The 20,917-nt window shown below is 32.0% G+C and overlaps 4 protein-coding genes across 4 annotated transcripts in view; 1 reads left to right on the top strand and 3 right to left on the bottom strand.

The window, feature by feature from the left end:
* The window catches only part of LOC139526252 (serine/threonine-protein kinase TAO1-B-like), a 38,338-nt gene extending 37,989 nt beyond the window's left edge, over window positions 1-349 (top strand). The window contains exon 4 of the mRNA XM_071321383.1: window positions 128-349. Within this exon, the coding sequence (XP_071177484.1) occupies window positions 128-349 (222 nt within the window). The remainder of the gene's footprint in view (window positions 1-127) is intronic.
* The window catches only part of LOC139527314 (repetitive organellar protein-like), a 42,896-nt gene that overhangs the window by 14,664 nt on the left and 7,315 nt on the right, over window positions 1-20,917 (bottom strand). The window lies entirely within an intron of this gene.
* Window positions 14,892-15,950, bottom strand: LOC139526253 (uncharacterized). Its single transcript, XM_071321384.1, has one exon. It carries the CDS (start codon window positions 15,948-15,950, stop codon window positions 14,892-14,894), a length of 1,059 nt encoding a protein of 352 aa, XP_071177485.1.
* Window positions 16,122-16,562, bottom strand: LOC139526254 (E3 ubiquitin-protein ligase TRIM45-like). The gene has a single exon (XM_071321385.1). It carries the CDS (start codon window positions 16,560-16,562, stop codon window positions 16,122-16,124), a length of 441 nt encoding a protein of 146 aa, XP_071177486.1.

Consider the following 20,917-nt stretch of genomic DNA (forward strand, 5'->3'; position numbering starts at 1 on the left):
AAATGCTTCTTGAACTGTTTCATCATGAGGTTCTGTAACTATACATTCTAGTCTTTTTTATCTAGAAGAATACGCTCAAATATAATATAACCATTTGTTTATCATGCACCTTTATCATACTTTACAGATGGATGATGACAGAACAAAACTTTCAAGTGCTAAAACAGAAATGGTAAAAGCTTTAAATGAACGGCAAGTGAAAGAAATAGAGAAATTCGATGAGGAAACTATACGTTTAGGTATGAATGCCATGGAAGTGTTGGAAGCCTCTACGATGGCTCAGAATTACGATGATGACGTTAGTTTACGAGGTAGTATGATAAGTCTGACTCCTAGCAATAAAATGTAATAGTAGTAGTTCTTTTACTTCCACCTCATATCGGGATTAACCCTCATTATGTTCGGCGTTTTACTCAGGTGTTCAGGACACCAATAGTTATTACCACACACTCTGTGAATATCCCCTTTATAGAGGATTTCATCATCCGTCACTGTTCAGTTCTGATCCAGGAACAAAATGTGCTTAATATAGAAAATGTTAACCATGTATTCTGAACGTTCAAGTGCCAGTCAAGAATATAGAACCGCAGTGATGGTTACCAAGGCAACCAAATGAATGTCCTTGGAACAGGAGTAGTTTACTACAAGTGTGATTAAAATGGAGAGGATATACTCTTCACTATGAATGAAGTGCTTTCATTATTTAAGTTATGTCACGACAAGTCTTAGAGCGGGATGCAAGATTCAAATTTTTTATGATGTTAATTAATACTGTAATTCAAAAATTTTCATTCCTTTATTGTGATTTTTTTTTAAATTGACACAAATGCCAAATTAATTAAATACTGCAGTCAAGTGACATTGAATGATGTTATCAGAATTCAAATTTAAGTTTTTATTTACTTGTGTAATAAAATATTATACAATTTTATCACATTAATATAATAATAAGCATGATAAGAATAGATTAAAAAAGAGAAATGACTGAATTCAAATAAGAAATAAAAATAATAATCAAGTCTTGTCTTTTTAATTTCCTTTGAATTTAAACATCTGAAAAAAAATATTTGAAAAATGTGTAATCTTGCATCCCTCTAAGCTTGTTTAAGTAACTTTAATATGTTTTACTATGCTTAATTATTTTGTTAAGTGTATACCAATTTATGATATATATATTATTTTGTATTGTATGAAACTTAGAAAATATGATAATCTAAGAATTATTAATATTTATGGTACTTAAAAAATTAGAATGAGAGAAAACACACAATAAAATTACATCATGGAGGAATAGTTAATCAAAATGACATATCATTTCTGTTGAACAGAGTAGGTCAAACTTAGACGAAGGGATAGATATAAACAATCATATACTGTAAATTTAGAAATTATGGCATGCATTTATTATTGGGATTTTTCAAAGACGGACAAAAGTGTGAGTTAAATTATTGTGAATTTAGAAAAATCTACATACAGATTAATGGTTTAGTTTTCAAAAATGTGAGTTCTTATTATTATGATACTCACTGAATTGCATTATTTGTATTAATAAAAAACAATAAATAATTTCTAAATTTACAGTATCATGAGTATGGGGCATAGCTTTTCTATAGTGTTTGAACATTTTTGATGCTGATTCTTTTCTGTAAATTTAGTTAACAGACTAATAATAAGATACATACAAAGGATGATTGTATATTAAAATTTGAATTACCCCATTGAGACAAAAGTTACATCCTAATGACTTCCTACAGTAAAATTTAAGTTTTGCTGATGTTTTTTGGAAAACAGATATGACCGTCCACATCAAAGAATTAAAAATGGAACTGTATAGTTCCTAGAAAGTATGGACTGGTATGTTTCTTACAAGAAAAACCTACAAGTTTTATGGCTGGTCCCTTAAAACTTGTAAGAAAGAACCAAGGCACTTATAAATAACAGCTTATAATTATTGACCATTGAGAACATACATTTCTAAATTATTTAAAGGGAAATGCAAGTTGTTTGAGTGTTAATATACATTATATATATATATATATATATATATATATACATAAAGTCTCTGAATGATTGTATAATAAAAACTATAAAACAAATTCCCACACGTTTCGGCCATTACGGCCTTCTTCATTGGAATATTTTGCCAACCATTTCATTCAGAACAATCATTCAATAACAAATTTAAAAGTTACCGCCATAGAAAGAGTATTTGGGACAGAAACTTACAGAAAAACTAAAGAAGCCTTTTGGATAAAAAAATTAAAAACTCTAGAACCTGAAGGACTCAACACAATGTATGAACGATGATAAATATATTTATATTGAAAAAGCGAAAAACGCGGCAAATGAACGTCATAAAAGTTATTATAACGTAATGTATCCAAGTGATGTAATTGTTGTTTCAATGTTGTAATTTATTCCAATGAAGAAGGCCGTAATGGCCGAAACGTATGGGAATTTGTTTTATAGTTTTTATTATATATATATATATATATATTATATATATATCAATGTCATGAGTGTATATATGGCTAATTTAATACTCAAGTTAGATATCAAAATTGATTTTTATATAATTATAGGAAAGCTATGCTCCCGTATGAAATTTACATTTGAATCCAAGTTTCGTAAGATTTAAACAATATGGTATATTTTAGTTACTGCATACATTGTATTATTTAATAACATCCACTTATAAATATTTTACTCCATCTGTTTATTTATTTTGCTTTGTCTGGTAATTCCATTACTGTATACCAATTTTAAAGATACACCTTTAATCAAAGTACCTGTACATTTTTGTACCTATGATTATGGTAATTTTTGTTTACCTTCTGTTATATAAGTGCCAACTACAGTGCTCTGTTATTATGCTATAAGGAATGCCTTTCATTTGTTTTCATTTCATACACATTAGGAATGAATGATGAACATTTTGTTACAAAATAAGAACAATTAAAACATATTCCTCTCTAATAAACTTGTCATATGTAAACTACTAAGCACTTTCCAGTTATGGTGCCCAATTTTTGAAATGGGTGAATATGCCTGTAAATTTGAACATGACAGAAAACAGTAAGCTAATACTTGAGAGACTTTCTGATTCAGTTTGATTGAAATGGGGCAGACATTTCTTTCATACAGCTATTTATCATGTTTTTGAAGTAATTTTTGCTGGACATTTGTTATTGGTTTCCAACTATTTCTAAACTTTAAATCAACAATATAGGAATGAAAAACCAACATAAGAGGTATCTAAACGCAGTATATCCAAATGGATCTTGTTGTTATTGGAAGCCATTTACTAATTATGAGAATCAACTGAAAAAAATGTGTAGCATATAAAATATAAGATGTTTCTAAACTTTTAACCTTTGAATTTCTATGAAAAATTTATTGAAAAAAAATAATTCTCTTAAAATCACCAGTATGACAATGGAGCACTGTACAAGTATAACGTCATTGTCATTAATATAACCATGTGTCACATGCTCATTTAACTACGCTGCAATGTCAATCCCATATTCCCTCAGTCTAATAATCCAGGTTAAAATTTAGCTAACCCTACCTATTTTTAGTGCCTATGCTAACACTTTTTATGCCATTTTGGAACAATAAAATTGAGAATGGAAATGAGGAATGTGTCAAAGTGACAACAACCCGACCATAGAGCAGACAACAGCTGAAGACCACAATGGGTCTTCAATGTAGCAAGAAACTTCCACTCCCGGGGGAGGCCCTCTGTTCAAGTCAGACTGATCCCTTAGTAGTAACCAGCTAAAAAATGTTCGTAAAATAAAATGATATTGCTTGCCTACCTACCCTATTTTTATTTCCAGCACATTAGTGGAAACACATGTATTATTTGTTGGGCCCTATGTCTTGTTTTTCATCATTTGCAGCATTTTATTCAATCTCTGAAACGCAGCCCTGTGTCATTCTTTTGTCAAACTTAATCTGTCACATCAATAACAATCAGGGTTAGGGCATGGAGTGATTGAGGTTGTTTGACAAAGGATGACATGAGCCTCTTTCTGAGATTTTATTACTTACTGATAATCAGGAATAAATAAGATACTCTTCAGTCTTTCTATATAAGTATATTGTACATGTGTATTTAAGCTTCTGAAACAATAAGACATGAAGGATTGATCTACATGAAATGTGGATTCATTTATTTTCGTGGACACCAAATTTGTGTATTAAGGAAAACTTGCATTTTCAAGGATACTTGATTTTGTGGTTTTACAAATATTTGCATACAAGCCTACAGAGAAATTGTTAAACACAAAAATCCCAATTTATCTATATCCATGAAACCAACAAAAATTTGTATTCAACAAATAATTATAAATCCACAGTTTCTGAAAGGAAAGAGCTTAGTAAGACCCTGTAAAATATTTTTTTCTCCTTTGGTTTTAGAAGAATCCATGAGAAATACTTAAATTTTAGGGTATACATGCCAATAGATATTGGTCAATGGCTATAATATTTGTTAAAAATTTACACATGGTTCTCATGTAGGTTATAGTCATTACTTTACATACTGTGAATTTATTATTATTTGTGGGAAACTAGAAGTTATAATAGGAATTTGGTTTGGGATCCACAAATATTAAAAATAAATGCTTGTATGAAATATATGTAAAAATTCTGCAATAGAGTATATATCATGTTTCTGAAATTGTAAGTTTTTCTCAATTCACAAAGATTGGTACCCAATAAAATTAACAAATCCACATTAAAACATGTTAATGACGACTTGATGTGTAAATACAAAAAATAAAAAGATCTTTGCATACATTGCTTTTTTTTTTGATACCTATACTGCAGATCTATATAAACAAATTTTATATACAAGCCAGTTAAAAATTAGAACTTTTGATGAATGCTATAATTTGTGATTCCCTCAATCCCACACAATCCATGAAAATTAGTAGCCAACAAATGAAAATGAATTTACATTACCCCCATCCCCCTTTCCCACATTTGTATACATCCATCCATTAGGCCAGGTTTTATATACCTCATCTGTTCTAATACTCTTTCTGCTTATTTATAGGTTTACGTACGCTTCCCAGTTTGTTTATTTTAGTTGTTTTAGGAATAATTGTAACAATACAGCACACCGACATGACATCTTGATATTTATGGCCATGTTCACCTAAACAAATGACCAGGTTTTTGAAATTTATATAAAAAAATTCCAATAGGCTATAATTTAATTAATTTGGACCTGAATAAGATAAATCCTAGTTTACCTACCAAGATGACATAGTAGAAAAAAACTTCTACCTCAGGAAGAACTGCAGCGTTTCTACAAATCATTCCCCATTTTTGCTTTATTATTTGATAAATGCTGTACCTTCATTTCATACATACTTAAATGACCTACAAAAAGCTGCAAATGTCAAAATTTTCATACAATATTAGATGTTATGATCACAAATGATTAATTAAAGGATGGGGAATCCTTAAACATGTGAAAGGTATATTTTAATTCTTCAACACCTTTACCCACTTGATATTACCAGTAAATTCAATTCTGTGCCAGCTCTTTTCTTCTTGGATATAAAATTTCTTTGTTTTCTATGATATTGTTTGGATTAATACGCATGGTATAATTGATATTAGTGATATTGTTTGCTTTTAAATTAACGGAGAATGAAAGCTTTTTCCCCTGGAGAAGAATCCCAATTTGAAAAAAAAAAAATGGCTTAAAATTATTCCCAAAAAGACAACTTTTTTCCCAAACAGTGCAGTCTCAGTAGTAATTGTGCATGAATATAAACTGAAAAACACTCATTTAAAGATTTTTCATGCCTAAAATGACTATATGTGTAGATTTGAGGGTCCATTTATGTATCATCACTGACAATAAGGGATCTTATTTAAAATGAGGGTTTACCCCTTGAAAAGGGGTCTGCAAATTGAAGTTCCAGTCAAATTCATGGTTTATTATCATTTTCCCAATTTGATAAAAATGACGCATATTTCCCAATAAAAAAGGGTAGAGGTAGTTTTGAAGAAGCCAACAATATCACTGCCGGGTATAGACTCAATTTAAAATTTGGTTTAAAAATTTTAAAATATGAAATCCATGAAAATTAAAGGTTATGACCCAAGTTGGAAATAATTTATCTTTAAACTTAATAATTTGTTTCCCTAACTGTTTAACAAGAGAATAAGGCCCCAAGAATGATTGTAAACTTTGCAAAAGCGAATGCTTAGAATTTAAAAAAATAATTTAGAGTGAATTAAATAGGAAATCTGTATCATTTATTTTTATCATAACACAGTGTTAAGTTACATGTAATTGTTTATTGTAAGGTTGATTGTAAGTTTCCATTATAATCAGATCATGATTTAAGTATGGCCCTGCTGAGTCTGGTTCTTATATCAATACTAAAACTTCCATCAATATGCCATGTAAATAGTACCACTTGTTATATGATCAAATATAAGTGCCACATTACCTGTCCTCAAGTATTTTATAAATATCTGTATTTTGCTTTTATCCTAAGTTATACAGTCAAACCAACTCTGTGTTATTAGTACATTTGTACTGTTTGGTATTGCAGCCATCAATATACTTTATATTTTGTATCCTCAGCATTAAATACTAGTTAAAATGAATGTTTAAATTTCGTTTGCATTGTTAGAAAGTACATCAAGGAAATAGTTGACTGTGCACTGACCTAAGGCCTTATTATCTGAAGTCACCAAGCTCATTTTCAGATTCAGCCAAATATCTGTGTGTTTATCAAAATTTAAAGGAACATGATTTAAAAAAAGTGGACTCTTTGATAATTGATAAATGGAAAATCAAATTAGCTGTTAAAATGCTTGATGTGCAAATCCCTGATGTTCATGAAATAAATGTTTTATATAAACAAAGAACTACTGATGATACTCCAATCATACTTGTAATACTGTGGATTTTTTTAATTTGTGAATACCAATTTTTGTGGGAAAAGGAAAATTGTATTTTTCATGGATATTTGATTTTGTGATTTTTACAAAATTCTACATAAAGGCATAAGAAAATTTGCACTTGGCTGAAGTTCACCTGTACCAATGAGATCCATGATAATAGTTATCTCAAGAATAATAATAGAATCCAAAGTAATTAAACTCAATTGTAAGTTGAAAATGTGTATTAAAGTACTTGATCATTTTCTGTTGGTTCAATTTGTATTTCAATGGTACTACTTATCAACAGTAATGACTTCTACAAATTATAATTTTAACTGATTAATAGAGTGCTTTAGAAAAAAGTTAAAAATCTTGTAAATATATTGATAACAACACTAACAAAGCATAAGTAACTATATTAAGGATGTCTGCTGCTCAGTTTAAAAATGAATAACTTTCCACAAAACTAGTATATATTGATAGGGATTTAATTGAGGAATCAAAAAAGCAAAAAAACATATAAGGAACAATGTGCTTGTTTTAGAGATATTAGCCATTGGAATTATGGCGGGAAATTTGTTCGCTCTTGATTTGTCATAGCTTTATCATTGACCAGTTAAAGCTCCCGAAAACTATTAGAAAATAAATAAGATTTTATAAGACTTACACAAATGACTTATAATTATACATGTAAAAGATAAATAAAAAGAAAAATGGGGGTTCATGGGCGAATATTTTTAAGGCATTCAAATGGATAAAACCAGAGGATTTCAAAAATCTGACAAAAAATCCAAAACATGACAAGCAAACATCCTTAAGTGTCTGATCAATCAATAAACATAGCTTACTAAAATAAATTTATATTTGTATTTAAAAACCAGGGATACATAACATTTCAATGTTTATTTAATAAAATCCTAATATTCCCCTTTGATAAAAGGTTCTGTGATTTCCATAATTCAATTCTGTCTTTATACCCTGTTTGTAAACTTTAATCTAGCACAGCTTGAAATACCTTTTGTAATTTTTAACCTGAAAGTTTAATGAATTCTTGTGGTATAATAGACTTAAGATATGGTGCCTGACCAGGACTTTGTATGCTGATACTTACAAATCATCTGGAAAACTGTTATATTTATGAAATTAACACAGAACAAATATATTATGAGTGGCTTTGTACTAATTTCTTATTTTGAATAGTATTTTGGTGCTAAAACAGATTTGTTGCAGATGCTTTTATAAAGTGATGAGTCATAAATGTGTTGACTACTAGTAAACATTTGAGGATTCTTTATGCAGAAATAACAATATATATATACAAATACGTCATTGATAATAGTGTGGGTAGTTTGTTAAATATGGTATTAATGAATACCAATGTGATTAGTCAGTTAGACAAGATATTTAACTTTTTAAATGACTGTATTTTCAAATGAATAAGAATTAAAAATTTAATAATACACATTAATTGTAACAACCTTTGTTTGTCTCTTTATTACTACGAACTCTTAAATAGATGATTGTTACTTTTCTCAACAACAGTATTTGTCTTTGTTTATACCAAATCCTCTGACAGCATACTGAACATTAACTGTAATTTTGCTAAAGTTTAAGAGGTTGCTAAGCAGACAGATAAGGCTGACGTTATGTGATTTTTATACGACCCCAAAAAATTTTTGGGATCGTATAATGGTATGATGTCGTCGTCTGCGTCGTCGTCGTCCGAAGACACATTGGGTTCCGGATAATAACTTTAGTTTAAGTCAATAGTTCTTTATGAAATTTTGTCAGAAGGTTCAATACCACAAGATGAAGGTTGGGAGTAATTTTGGGGATGATGGGCCCAACCGTTAAGGAATTAGGGGCCCAAAAGGGGCCCAAAAACAAGCATTTTTCTAGTTTCAGGATAATAACTTGAGTACAAGTATTTCAATTGCTCTGAAATTATATCACAATGTTTAAAACCACAAGTAGAAGGTTTGGATTCATTTTCAGGGTTATGGGGCCAAAGTTTAGAAATTTAAAAGGGCCAAAATGGGGCCAAAACAAGCATTTTTCTAGTTTCCAGACAATAACTTGTGTGTAACTGTATGGATCTCTCTGAAATTGTACCACAACGTACCATATAACAAAAGGGAGGCTGGGATTAAGTTTTGGGTTAACTGCCCGAAATATGTAGGATTTAGGGGCCTAAAAAGGGCCAAAAAGAAGCTTGTTTCTGGTTTCAAAACAATCATGACGATAACTTGTGTTTAAGTGTATGGATCTCTCTGAAATTGTACTACAAGGTTCAATAATACAAAAGAAAGCATGGAATTGAGTTTAAGGTTTATTGCTCCAATGGGGGTTTCAAAAAGTGGGAAGGGGGATTTTTTGTTTACCATTTTTTTTAAGGGATTCCTTATATTCAAAATTTTTCAAATTTCAAATTTTAAAAGTTTCAAGAAGAAATATTCAATTGCACAGTATTGTGTAGATTTGTTAGATCTTTGACCACATTAATTTTGTGACAAAATAAAATTGAGAAAGGAAATGGTGAATATGTCAAAGCGACAACCACCCGATCATAGAGCAAACAACAGCCGAAGGCAACCAATGGGTCTTCAATGTAGCGAGAATTCCCGCACCCGTAGGTGTCCTTCAGCTGGCCCCTAAAATATGCATAATAGTACAGTGATAATGGACGTCATACTAAACTCCGAATTATACACAAGAAACTAAAATTTAAAATCATACAAGACTAACAAAGGCCAGAGGCTCCTGACTTGGGACAGGCGCAAAATTGCGGCGGGGTTAAACATGTTTATGAGATCTCAACCCTAAACCCATATTATGTAAAAAATTTGATCACAATCCAAATTCAGACAGTATCAAGCTTGAATATTGTGACCAAATTTGCCCCAACTATTCAGGGTTCGACCACTGGGGTCGTATATAGCTTCGCCCTGCGGAGCACCTGGTTGATGTTATTATTATTTGTCATTTAAAACTTTACAAATAAAGGCCACAGTAGTATACCTCTGTTCAAAAATCATAAATCAATGTGAGAGAAAACAAATCAGAGGTACAAACTAGAACTGAAGAAAACACATCAACTATAAGAGGAAAACAATAGAACAAAAGAAGCGCTGAACTGCAACAAAAACAAATGACAATGCAACATACATAAAAACAAACTATTATATTAATAACTGACACATTCCTGACTTTGTACATGACATTACAAGTAAAATGGTAGGCTGAACCTAGTCTTATGACCAGCCAAACCTCGTGTTTAATGGCAGGCTGAACCTAGTCTTATGACCAGCCAAACCTCGTGTTTAATGGCAATGCTAAAATGGCAACATCACATGACCAGATGTTTTGTTGATAATCTTACAAGCAGACCTTTAAAAGTTTGTCACAGTTCAACAAAACATGACAAATGCTCTTCCTAGCTTGCAAAGATATTGTGGCTAAAACCCTTAAAACATATAGAAAATTTCTTGTCATTTTCTAATCATTTATTATATACGATGAAGCCTATTTTATTTAAGATCATTAAACACATTCTGGTAAAAAAAACGAACTTTTATCTCTACAAGGGCATTCCTCATCGATAAATCATACAAAAACATGAAGGTTTAGTCCTCAAAAAGGGAACTTCTCCGTAGATTATGGTAGAAAAAAATAGAACATCATAAGTTCTACTGTCACTTTATTTCTCATTGGTACACTTCACGAACCTGATGTTAAAAAGAAATTAGCTGCTATTTGTGACGTTCCAATTTAATAATTAAATACTCCTTGATTCTTCATTGTAGAATATAGATGGGGATATATTTAGATCAAGTTTTAAATGACATGAATATCAATAATGTCATTTTTATAAGACCACAAAAATTGAAAATTTTTGGTCCTATATTGGTATCACGTTGGTGTCGGCGTCGTCATCGTCCTTAATCATCGTCGTCGTCCGAAGACATTTGGTTTTTGCACTGTAACTTTAGTAAAAGTAAAATAGAAATCTTTGAAAGGAGTAGGTCCGGTAAGGACTCATTTTGGCCTCAAATTTCAGTTTCATCTGACGAAAGATTTAGACCACTTTTTAAATACTTAAGTGTCTATTTCACTTGATCCAATTAGTTTATGGGAAAGATTTTAACTGATTTAGTCATTAAAAACGATCCGATTCAAGCTCAAATATGAAAAATCTACCAAATATGTCGAAAAATGTCACTTTTCAGATGGTTTTTTGAAAAAAATGGAAGTGGCCGCATCCGTGTTCATCCTCAACCTTGATACATGTTATGTATTATCATCAAATACAACTTACATTTCAATATTAAGGATGAACACGAATGCGGCCACTTTCGTTTTACACGAAAACCGTCTAAAATTTACCTAAAATGCTAGAATTGTGAAGATTTCAGTAATTTAGCATGACTTAATGGTGCTAGTACCGGATATATATGCACTGTATTGTCAAAAACAGCCCATATTTATGTAGCAGAAGCATTCTACTGTCCAATAAATAACTAAAAGTTTACATTTTAACAATTTTGTAAAACTGTTATATTTTGGGGCCAAAAAGGGGTCTTACTGAACCTACTCCTTTAACCAAACTTGGCCATAATCATCATTGGGGTATCTAGTTTAAAAAATGTGTCCGGTGACCCGGCCAACCAACCAAGATGGCCGCCATGGCTTAAAAAAAGAACATAGGGGTAAAATGCAGTTTTTGGCTTATGACTCAAAAACCAAAGCATTTAGAGCAAATCTGACCGGAAGTAAAATTGTTGATCAGGTCACGATCTATCTGCCCTGGAATTTTTAGATGAATCGGATAATCGGTTGTTGTTATGTTGCTGCCCCTGAATTGGTAATTTTGAGGAAATTTTGCTGTTTTTTTGTTATTATCTTGAATATTATTATAGATAGAGATAAACTGTAAACAGCAATAATGTACAGAAAAGTAAGAACTAAAAATAAGTCAGTATGACCAAAATAGTCAATTGACCCCCTACGGAGTTATTGCCCTTCATAGTAAATTTTTAACAATTTTTGTCGAGCCTGCAACTTTTGTTGCAGAAAGCTCGACATAGGGATAGTGATCCGGCGGCGGCGTTAGCTCACTTCTTAAAAGCTTTATATTTTAGAAGATGGAAGACCTGGATGCTTCATACTTTGTATATAGATGTTTCATGTTACGAAGTTTCCGTCAGTCACATGTCCAATGTCCTTGACCTCATTTTCATGGTTCAGTGACCACTTGAAAAAAAAGTTCAATTTTTTTGTAATGTTGCATTCTCTCTTATTATAAGTAATAGGATAACTATATTTGATATGTGCGTACCTTGCAAGGTCCTCGTGTCTGTCAGACAGTTTTCACTTGACCTCGACCTCATTTCATGGATCAGTGAACAAGGTTAAGTTTTGGTGGTCAAGTCCATATCTCAGATACTATAAGCAATAGGGCTAGTATATTGGGTGTATGGAAGGACTGTAAGGTGAACATGTCCAACTGGCAGGTGTCATCTGACCTTGACCTCATTTTCATGGTTCAGTGGTTATAGTTAAATTTTTGTGTTTTTGTCTGTTTTTCTCATACCATATGCAATAGGTCTACTATATTTGTTGTATGGAATGATTGTTAAGTGTACATGTCTAGCGGGCAGATGTCATGCGACCTTGACCTCATTTTCATGGTTCAGTGATCAAAGTTAATTTTTTGAGTTTTGGTCTTTTTATCTAATGCTATATGCCAAAGGTCAACTATATTTGGTGTATGGAAATATTTTATGATCTTTATGTCAGTCGAGCAGGTTTTATTTAAACGTGACCTCATTTTCACGGTTCATTGCACAGTGTTAAGTTTTTTGTGTTTTGGTCTATTTTTCTTAATCTATAAGTAATGTGTCAACTATATATGTTGTATAGAAGCATTGTTAGCTGTACCTGTCTGCCTGGCATGGTTCATCTGACCTGGACCTCTTTTTCAAGGTTCATTGGTCTTTGTTTAGTTATCTTGGTTAATGTTAAGTGTATGTGACAGTTGTAATAAAGCTTAGCTTTATACTTAGGACTATCAACATAATATCAATGATTAGTATAGAAGGCGAGACATTTCAGCGTGTGCACTCTTGTCTTAAAATTTGAAGATTTTCAATAACATTTTCCACAGAAAGTACTGTTATAGATAGAGATAATTGTAAGCAGCAAGAATGTTTAGTAAAGTAAGATCTACAAACTCATCACCATCACCAAAACACAATTTTGTCATAAATTCATCTGTGTCCATTGTTTAATATTCACATAGACCAAGGTGAGCGACACAGGCTCTTTAGAGCCTCTAGTTATTGTTCAGTGGTAAATGCTACTTTTTTCATGTTTTTTCCCAAGTTTATCCGATATATTAAGCAATTGGTCATATATATTTGGTGTACAATTTTTTTTTAAATTTCTGCTTGTCTGCCAGGCAGGGTTCATCTGACCTTGACCTCATTTTCATGAATCATTGGTCAATTTTCAGTTTTCATTATTTTTTCAGTTTATCAGATACTATAAGCATAGGTTAACAATATTGTGTGTACATACATACAACAATTGTTAAGTGTAAATCTCTGTCTAGCAGGGTTTATATGATCTTGACCTCGTTTTCATGGTTTGTTTGTCATTATTTTTTTCCCAGTTTTTTCATTTCTTATTTTTCAGTTTATCAGGTAGTTTAAGCAATTGGTCAACTATATTTGGTGTATGGAATTATTAGATCTATATGTCTGTCTGGCAGAGTGCTTATGACCTGGACCTCATTTTTAATGCTCAATGCTTTTTTTTCATTGTTTTGTTATTTTTCCAGGTAATTTAAGCAATAAGTCAACGATATTTGTTGAATGGAATGTTTGTACGGTATGTCTGTATGGCACTGTTCACTTGACCTTCACCCCCTCATTATTACTTGATTTTAATAAAAAGCTGGCAACTTTGATTGATAATTGTCTCATTATATCATACCACAACTCCTTAATTTATAAGACATCAGGGTGTGCAACAGTGTTTAAACCTTGAGGACAAGAAGTACTAGGATGTTTTATAAAAAAGAAGATGTGGTATGATTGCCAATGAGACAGCTATCCACAAAAGACCAAAATGACAGACATTTACAACAATAGGTTACCGTACGGCCTTCAACAATGAGCAAAGCCCATACCGCATAGTGAGCTATAAAAGGCCCCGAATGGCGATAAGACAATGTAAAACAATATTTTTATGTATTCGTATTATATAGTCATCTGATTCAGTCATGAATGCAATTGTAAGGTGCACAGTTTCCTATGCTTTCAAACTATTTATATTTGAATCCATCCTGGTTTTCTAACTACAACTGAAAACTTCATGTGACATATACCATGTAAACTATTGGAGACATATAGAAAATTGAACTCCGTAAAATTTGAACCTGAGTCAAACTTCCAACTAGGGGTCAAATGTGGAAATCAACGCCATTGTCCTACAATTCATATTAAACATTGAATTCTTTGATTCTCTGTTTTAACATCATACTAGCTATCAAATTGTACCTCAATATTTTAGAAGCATAGATGTTTAAAATTATGAACATGATTGAGTGATCTAACACAGGATATGTTCCAAAATAATTGATACCAGACTCAACTTATATAAAAAAAAAAATGATTGCCAATGAGACAACTCTCCACAACAGATCAAAATAACACAGAAATTAACAACTATAGGTCACCGTACTGCCTTCAACAATGAGAAAAGCCCATACCGCATAGTCAGCTATAAATGGCCCCGAAATGACAAATTAAAACAATTCATACGAGAAAACTAGGGCCTAATTTATGTAAAAATTGAACAAAAAACAAATAAGTTTACTGACTCTGTATGATAGTAAATAAATAGACATAGAAAGTTGTTAGTTGTAGTACATGTATTAAAGTCGGGTAAAATCATTTAACTCCTTATTGTATATTTTATCCAGAAGATAAATTGAATTTTGTCAAGTCTTTGCCAGTGTAATCACATATAAAACCTGAAGACTCATTTGGTTTCAAACAAATAAATCTAGGATACTTCAGTCCATCACTAATAAGTACTTTACTCTCCTTTCCATCTTTTGATATAACTATTATTCTATGAGACTCCTGGTCTGCTACAATAATGTTACCATAAGTATCTGTACACAGTCCAAATGGTCTTGATAAATCCTGTGTATATTGCCAGATCTGTTTACCTAATTGATCAACACAGTATACTGCCTTACCATAATAGTCACTATAGATTACTCTGTCATTACAGTAAACAAGGTAATTTAGGTTTGATGCACACTTAACTTGTATTGACTTCAGTGTATTTCCTTCTAAGTCTATAATACGGATCTCATCATCAATCAAACCTACAACAAGAGAATCATCTGATGATGATAATCCCCAGCATGATTTGTCTAATGTGATAACTTTGGTTACTGTTTCATTCTCCATATTGAAAATCTTAATGGATTTCTTATTAGGAAAAGTTACGGCAATAGTGTCCTGATTGATCTGTGTAACACTAAAAGCTTGACCAGGTATAGGTAAATGTTTCAGTAGTTTGCCATCAGGAGTAAGTAGGTTAACCTTGGCACCCCATTCGACTATTAAAAGTCTTCCATCTATCAGACAAATCATGTCACTAACCATGCTAACGTTAGCCATGTTGATCTCTATCATTTTCTCAATGTTAATGGTCATGTTGTTTATGTTTGATTGTTCTTGTGATTCTACTTGTGCTTCCCTTCTCACACTTGTCTCTTTCTTCAAATCCATATCTGTTTTAACAACAGTTAATTCTCCTAAGGATCCTAACTTTTTTATTATCTTTTCTACTTCATTATTTTCCTTCATTTTGATGGTAACTTCTTTTGCCCTATCGTCTTTGTCCAGATCATCTATGTATCGTTGACATTGATGTACTTTTTGTTCAATCTGATGTATACCTAAAAATGATTGGAGTTTTGAGGCATGTGGTATGACTGAATGTAACTGGTCTTGCATTTTCTTTAAGTTTTTCTGTTTTTCTTCAATTTCAGTGATTAAATCTGTTGCCTTTGATTTTTCTTCATTCAGGATGGTATCTGCCTCATTGAATATCTTCTTCTCTAGGTGGGTTAAATGTTTATCTATTTCATTGCGTATTTTCACAATGAATTCTTTAATGCTTTCATATTATTGTTCTCCTCTTTTAATGTTTTGTGATTTGTTATTTACAATTTTACCTAAGAGTTGTAAGATGGAGTTAATTTCTTTCTCTACAGATTCTTTAGATTTTTTAATCTTGGTTTTCTCAACAACGCTAGCTAAACTTTTTATTCCAGTACACTTTGAATGACTTTTGGAAATACATTGATCACAGCAAGGCATTAAATGACTGGGACAATACAAGTTGAGTCGTTGACCATGTTTGTCACATTGTGTTTCAATAACTTGGACAGATAGTTTATAACTTTTGATATCAATAATCTTATGATCACGTGTTCCTTTGGATCTTCTGTGATGACCAGAACATGATGAACACAATCCTTCATCACAGTTGTAACACCAGATGTCAGCTTTAGTGTTTACTTTTCCTTCTATACAAGGTCCACATGGAATAGGTTTAGATGCCATGACCTGGAAATATCCAAGATAAAAGTTATATCGCTTTATTGTCAAGGTCCAAATAGTTAATGGTGAATGGATGGTGATACTTGGCGCGAAATGAAAAAAGTACAAAATTCAAAGGAAAAAATTAACACCCTAATTTATCATGTGTTGAACAAGACAATGAATGAAAGCAAATATAATGTACAACAAACTACAGTCACTGAATGACAGGCTCCTGACTTAGGACAGGCACGTGTTGGATTTTTCAATGATTGTCTTTTGTTGCTGCCTTTTGTGTTTGATTATCATGCATTACCCTGTTGTATTGATCACTTAAGCTGTGCTTCTTGTTTATTACATACGACAAAAATAATTTGTCATATAATTCTAAATCTCAAGGATTACATTTTTGATTATAAAGGAGTTAGTTCGGTAAGGGCCATATTAGGCCCTGATTATAAAGTTCAATGTTACAAGACAAACAATGTTTTAACTTGACTTGGAGACTCGGACATGTGAGAAAGTAAAATAGAACTATTTTTGTCAAAGTTTTATTCTAACACGTTGATTTTTACATCCATTAAAGGTTTAGATAAGAGATTTTGGTGAAATTTGACAAAATCAGCTGGATTTCAACCAATTTAAAGACCAGGAAACATAGAGATCGGGCGTCGACAAACTTGATATTCAAATAAGACGTCAAATGTCTTTACACACATTATTTTAAAAGATCGTTGTTGTCGATGTATGAGCTCTATGTTTCCTGTCCAATAATCTATAGAAATTTGCCTATTTTCATTGATTTTTTCGTGGAAAATCAATATGAGTACAACTTGTGACGTCATAATGATTCGCAGGAACGTAAATTTTCAACAAAATGGCTTAATTCCTTTCTAATCACTGTATTAGCTATAATTTATTGCGATATTGCTCAATAAATCGTAACTTGAAATTTACGCTAAAGAAGGGGGTACGCACTGAAACCCGGACCGAACCGGACTCCAGACCCGGACTTTGGTCTGAAATCCGGACCAGGACTGGACGCCGGACCCGGACTGGATGCCGGACCCGGACTGGATGCCGGACCCGGACTGTTGGATTTTTTACTACTTTGTCGGTATTAAGATAACTGTCATGATAAACAGAACAAATTTAAAAAAAACCACACACATTCAGAAAAAAAATGGATAATACAATGAGTGAATATTTGTTCGAAATTATTCGAAATTTCTCCAAGAGTTTAATGTTTTTTGGTCCTTGCTTTTGTATATATACTAATAAGTGGTTTTATATGACTGAATTGTGAGAGACACTTTATTATTTTGTACGTTCCTTGAATTTGTGTCAATACATGTTTATATAGAAGTTTTTTGAAGAATTCGTGTTGCTTTGTTTTTAACTAGTTTTCTATGTTGTGTCTTGTGTACTATTATTTGTTCGTTGTTTTTTTCTTTGTAAGCCATGGCTTTGTCAGTTTATTTTCTATCTATATGAGTTTGCAATCACAACACTTCATTCTTCTTACTATTATATCAATATCAAAAATAACGCTTCACTTGTTCAAGTACATAGCACTAGTAGTTTAATTATTCGACTTTTTCTGCCGTAAAATGAAAGAAAATAAAGTACAATATTAGCATTCACTTGCTCATTTGATTGTCATCACAAAGCCTATCAAAACAATAAAATAATATAATGTTTACCGAAAAAGATAATTAAGTCCGCGACTACACTAAAAATCATAATCAAGTAAAAAAGTTAGATTTAAATGGGCATTAGCTACGAAATATATAGTATATATATACATATGGAAAAAAAACAAGAATGCATTTTTAGTACACGGATGAACGAACGAACTGAAGGACGAACAAACGTGCGAACAGACTAACTGGCGCACATACTAGAAAACATAATGCCCATAAATGGACCTTACAAAAATCAATAGTGAAGTACTAAATGTAAATTTCGGAAAAAACAAAGCACGAGAAATAAATCATAAATATTAAAGGGGAAAGTGAAAAAAGTTATTAATCAGCCGTTCTTGGAGATCATGTTACTTGTAGTCATTATATAATTGACATGATGACCATGCATTGACCTTTAAGCTTCCACTTATTGCAACTTATTTGAAAGAAACATTATATTCATAATAATTCATTTGATAGCAATTTTAATATTGTGCGGACACATAATTTAAAAAATCTACCTCATGCAAAGCTCTGATTCTTTTCTCGGATTTGGATATACTTTTTGGACCTTTTGGATTATAGCTCTTCATCTTTTATATAAGCTTTGGATTTCAAATATTTTGGCCACAAGCATCACTGAAGAGACATGTATTGTCGAAATACGCATCTGGTGCAAGAAAATTGGTACCGTTAATTTTATTACTACCACTGGGTCGATGCCTCTGCTGGTGGACTATAAGTCCCCGAGGGTATCACTAGCCCAGTAGCCAGTACTTCGGAACTGGCATGAAAATACGGATTTTTTTGTGTTATTAAAATTTACTGTTACAAAATGATAGGAATTATTATGAATTAAGGAATGTATCTCCCTCATGCAAAGCTCTGATTCTTTTCACGAATTTGGCTATACTTTTTGGACCTTTTGGATTATAGCTCTTCATCTTTTATATAAGCTTCAGATTTCAAATATTTTGGCCACGTGCATCACTGAAGAGACATATATTGTCGAAATGCGCATCTGGTCCAAGAAAGTTGATACCGTCAATTTTATTACTACCACTGGGTCGATGCCTCTGCTGGTGGACTATAAGTCCCCGAGGGTATCACTAGCCCAGTAGCCAGTACTTCGGAACTGGCATGAAAATACGGATTTTTTTGTGTTATTAAAATTTACTGTTACAAAATGATAGGAATTATTATGAATTAAGGAATGTATCTCCCTCATGCAAAGCTCTGATTCTTTTCACGAATTTGGCTATACTTTTTGGACCTTTTGGATTATAGCTCTTCATCTTTTATATAAACTTTGGATTTCAAATATTTTGGCCACGAGCATCACTGAAGAGACATGTATTGTCGAAATGCGCATCTGCTGCTATAAAATTGGTACCGTTAATTTTATTAAAACAATCTTCGGACTGACTTTGAATTTGAATTCAGTCCCGGATTATTTTTTTTATAAAAAGCGGGACAAGATCGTGAAATTAAGAGTACCAACACAAAACACAGAAAATAAATAAAGGAGAACACGAGGCACGAACGTCGAACAAAACACGAGAAAACGAAAAACAAAACGTCAAAACATGAAAACAAGTGAAATAAAAAGGCCAAAAAACGTTGCACGAAAATAACCATTTACCACCCTCTTCCTTTTAAGCAGTCATTGTCAAAATAAACTAAGATACATCGTTCATGAATTATTCGCTTGTAATCTCCGCTCTTGTAAATATTTGATCGTTTTTTTATATTGTGTGGCAAAACTTTACAACCGGGATCTTAATTTTTTACCCCTTTTATATTGTGTGGCAAAACTTTACAACCGGGAACTTTTTTATCCCTTTTATATTGTGTGGCAAAACTTTACAACCGGGAACTTTTTTACCCCTGTACTCTGAATAAAATCTTCTCTGACTCCTGATTGGATGATACACAGTTGGAATTGCTCCAATAAAATAAGACATTGAAGCAGCGATCGATCAACCATGTATCTGTATGAGGAATTCCCTCCTTCAAAGAAGCACTTCTTTTCAGAATCGGTTTTAAAAGTTCACAATACATATTTACAGGGACTAAATTTACAGGGGTCTTCGATATACAAAAAGATGCAAAAAATCTACGCCCGTATGGCGCAGGAATATATATATATGGAAGTGTTTAACGACCTTGACTGGCTATACAGCCCTCGCACGGTCGGTAAATAGTCACAATGGCGTTTTAATGCAATCGCATAATTCATTTATGCGATTGCCTAAATAATTATGCGATGGCATAAATAGTTATGCGATTACATAAATGGTGTTTTATGCCATCGCCTAATTAATTTTGCCATTGCACAAATATATTTATGCAATGGCGTAATTATTTATGCGATCGCACTTTTATTAATGAAATCACAAAAAGCTTTAAGCAATCGCATAACTACATGTTATGGCAAAAATGATTTCATTGTCCAATCAAAATCTTCCTTTAATACATGCTGAAATTTTCGGAACAACTTTCTACAATCTAACGCCGGTATATCTAGGGGAATGGTCATTTTCTTTCATTGGGGGATAATTTAAAACATATTAATATATTAATTAATATAAATTAACATAAAATACAAAACATTTCAAACTAACGGCCTTATTTATATAAAAAAAAAATGAACGAAAAAATGTATGTTTGAGATACTTAGCGAAAATGCACAAA

The sequence above is a fragment of the Mytilus edulis genome, chromosome 6, assembly GCF_963676685.1.
Source record: "Mytilus edulis chromosome 6, xbMytEdul2.2, whole genome shotgun sequence".
Classification (NCBI taxonomy): Eukaryota; Metazoa; Mollusca; class Bivalvia; order Mytilida; family Mytilidae; genus Mytilus; species Mytilus edulis.

Excerpts from the sequence above, each read along its gene's own strand:
- LOC139526254 (XM_071321385.1), bottom strand. The coding sequence starts at position 16,562 with ATGGCATCTAAACCTATTCCATGTGGACCTTGTATAGAAGGAAAAGTA.
- LOC139526253 (XM_071321384.1), bottom strand. The coding sequence starts at position 15,950 with ATGCAAGACCAGTTACATTCAGTCATACCACATGCCTCAAAACTCCAA.